This window comes from Condylostylus longicornis, unplaced genomic scaffold (genome assembly GCF_029603195.1).
Source record: "Condylostylus longicornis isolate FDR11 unplaced genomic scaffold, ASM2960319v2 ptg000038l, whole genome shotgun sequence".
Classification (NCBI taxonomy): domain Eukaryota; kingdom Metazoa; phylum Arthropoda; class Insecta; order Diptera; family Dolichopodidae; genus Condylostylus; species Condylostylus longicornis.
In genome coordinates this window covers 5,828,109-5,831,169 of record NW_026578007.1, presented here as the reverse complement: position 1 = coordinate 5,831,169, position 3,061 = coordinate 5,828,109, and the positions used below count along the sequence as shown (strand labels likewise).

Here is a 3,061-nt window from a genome sequence, read left to right as displayed (position 1 = left end):
CAGATTATAAATTATGCTAGTCACTATTTCTTTACAAAATATTTTCACAAACACATACATTGTTCTTCAACCTTATTTAGGTACACTTCATAATTCATATGTGTTGTTTTTCATACGTTTGTACCAGAATATAAAATTTTCTATTTATTTGTATTTGTATGGAGTACAGTTGTGCTGTGTCTGTAAATAGTAGTGCTCTTAACAAATATAGAGCTGAAAAAAACAAAAACAAAAATATTCAATGTGTTATTTATTTAAAATGTACGTGGGAATGAAATTTAATTCAAAGAGAGAATCTCTATTACAAATTTTCTCTCTACACTAATATTCGTTTAAGAGCACACTCAATAAGAGCACGAAGTAAACTTTCATATTGTGAACATCGCATATAATTGTGATGTGTTATGTATACATTAAAGAAACAGAACGTAAACGAAAATGAAACAAATTTTGTTGATGAGTTTTCAAAATATTTCATTTCAAATTTTCGTGAGAGATTTGAGAATAATAAAAGGAGAGAAATTTCTCCAGTTAGTTGACGTCTGCGTTAGCGAGTTGACAGTTGTTGTATCGGCAATAAAGAGATTTTATAATTATTTGGAAAAATTAAAACAACTTTTGGAAATAAATTTATAAAATATCATTAAAAGATTAACGAAAAAATATGGAATATCAAGATGAGAGTATGGACTGTGAAGATAAAAATATAGAAGATGACATAAATGAAAACGAGGATCAAAATGCAATGTATTCAGAACTAAATTCTGCAACTAAAAAAAGATTGCATTCTTTAAATTTAATGCAAAAAGTGCAGTTAATTGATAGAATTCATGCTGGAGCGAAAAGAAAGGAAGTAGCTAAAGAATATGGCATCAACAGATGTACGGTATCAAGAATTATGAAACAAGAAAGTAAAATTAAAAGCATGATTTCACAAAACCGATGTACTTCGAGGAAAAAATTAAGATCAGGTAAATAAATTTTAGTAAATTTTTATTTTAGTAAGAAATGGCATGAATTCTAAATATGTCTTTCATTATTGGTTAATTGCTTCTTTTAGGTAAACATGAACTAGTTGACGATGCTCTTTTTTTATGGTACCATCAAATGAGAAGTAAAAATGTAGTGTTAAGTGGCTCATTATTCATAAAGCAAGCAATTATATTTTCGAATAAATTGAAATTAGATTTTGAACCAAGTAATGGATGGTTTGAACGTTGGAAAAAAAGAAATAACGTATCGTTTAAAACATCTCCAAAAGATTTTTTAAATTATGTTTTTTTAAATGATGATACTCAAAGATTGGCAGCTATTCTTAAAGTTCTAGAAAAGTTTAACCCCACGAATATATTTAATGCTGACGAAACAGCACTATTTTATAAGGCTGTTCCAAACCATACAGGATCTAACACCAATCAATCGAGAATTATTATTAACAATAAAGAACGGTTTACAGTTTTCCTAATGACCAATATGAATGGTTCTGAAAGAAAGGCATATGTTATTGGTAGAATAAAAGAACCACCTTGTTTCATTGGAAAACATGTTCCATTACCATATTATTCAAATTGCAAAGCATGGATGACAAGCAACATTTGGATGACCATATTAAAAGATTTAGATAAGGAAATGTCGTTACAAAATCGAAGAATAGTATTATTTGTTGATGACGCTGAGTGTCATAAAATAAAAGATGAAACAGTATTTCTAAGCAATATTGAATTGTTATACTTCCCAAAAAATGCTAAACAAAACTTACAACCACTTACTGGTTTAATAAGAGTATTCAAAGCATATTATCGCCAACATATTATAAAAAAACAGTTAGCGTCGTTCGACAGAGATATTCCAATTGAAAAATTTTTGAAAACAATTGATTTGTTAGCTGCAATCTCAATGATCCGTGATACATGGTTATGTCTTCAAACATCTATTATTAAAAAATCCTTTCACAAATGTGGTTTTATATTTCCAAAAAGTAATTCCAATACTTGTGAAAAAATTACATTTAAAAGCGAAATAACATCAAATGATGGAGACCAAGAAATAGGCGCAGATAATGTGTTTTTTATTGAAGTAAGTAAAGAATTAAACCATTTAAATATAAAAGAAGAACAAGTTGATATTGTGGATTTGCACCAACAACAAAAAGAAGATGATGAAAATTTTGAACAAAATGAATATATAGAAGTTCCCGAAATGGCACAATTAAATTTCATGGAATTTTTGGATATTGATTCAAAACAAAAATGCTTTGGTGATTTGGATGATGATGAGATTTTAATTGAATGCAAAAATCCAAATGGATATTTTGATTCTGATCCTGTTTCTGATGATGTTGAACTTGAAGATATGAATCGTCAAATAACTAAAAAGGAAATTTTGTTGTCATTAGATACTTTAAAAGATTATCTAAAACAAAATAAATCTAATATGGTGATTTTTGAAGAATTAGAAGAACAAATCTTACAATTGACCACATCAAAATCACAAACGGTTAAAATTTGTTTAGATAAATTATAATACAAAAATAAAACAACTAAATTAACATAAAATATGCCTATATGTATTATATATTACTATACTGGTACGGTTTTCATACTGAGTCTCAATTTTCTAAAAAAAGAAAGTTAATAAAGTAAGAGTAATTCCTACTTATTCTGAAATAGTTGAATATGAAGCTAGTTAAGTTTTCTTTCAAAATATTATTACATCTTTTGCAATTACGAGTAATGGTAAATTCTTAAACGTCAAATTTTACAAAATCTGAGTTGTCTGAGTTTACGAATACTCTACTGTGTTTTTACTTTCAGTCAAAGTTTAAATTCTTGAACGTTTAAAAAAAAGTCAATTAAGCGTCAAAATTGTAGATTTCATTCATAAATAAATTCAATTCAGTAAATAAATTTGATGTATTGAGTGACTATAATTACGTTAAAAATAATATATAAAATATTTTTTTTGTTAATTTTTAATATGTAAGTAAAAAATTATTTTAAATCTAAAAAAAATTTTTTTTGTATTGAAGTTTACTGATGATCAAAATTCAAAGTCAATTACG

At 26.6% G+C, this 3,061-nt stretch overlaps 1 protein-coding gene across 1 annotated transcript; it reads left to right on the top strand.

Annotated features, from left to right (window-relative positions):
* The first annotated feature begins 587 nt into the window (after positions 1-587).
* LOC129609256 (tigger transposable element-derived protein 4-like) lies at positions 588-2,523 on the top strand. Its single transcript, XM_055521189.1, has 2 exons — positions 588-971; positions 1,061-2,523. The coding sequence occupies exons 1-2, from the start codon at positions 665-667 to the stop codon at positions 2,521-2,523; spliced, it is 1,770 nt and encodes a 589-aa protein (XP_055377164.1). The 5' UTR covers positions 588-664.
* Positions 2,524-3,061: the final 538 nt, after the last annotated feature.

What these genes read in the sequence shown, in the direction of transcription:
- LOC129609256 (XM_055521189.1), top strand. Translation starts at nt 665, where the DNA reads ATGGAATATCAAGATGAGAGTATGGACTGTGAAGATAAAAATATAGAA. An exon ending in GAGGAAAAAATTAAGATCAG is followed by an intron (nt 972 to 1,060) that starts GTAAATAAATTT and finishes TGCTTCTTTTAG; the next exon opens with GTAAACATGAACTAGTTGAC.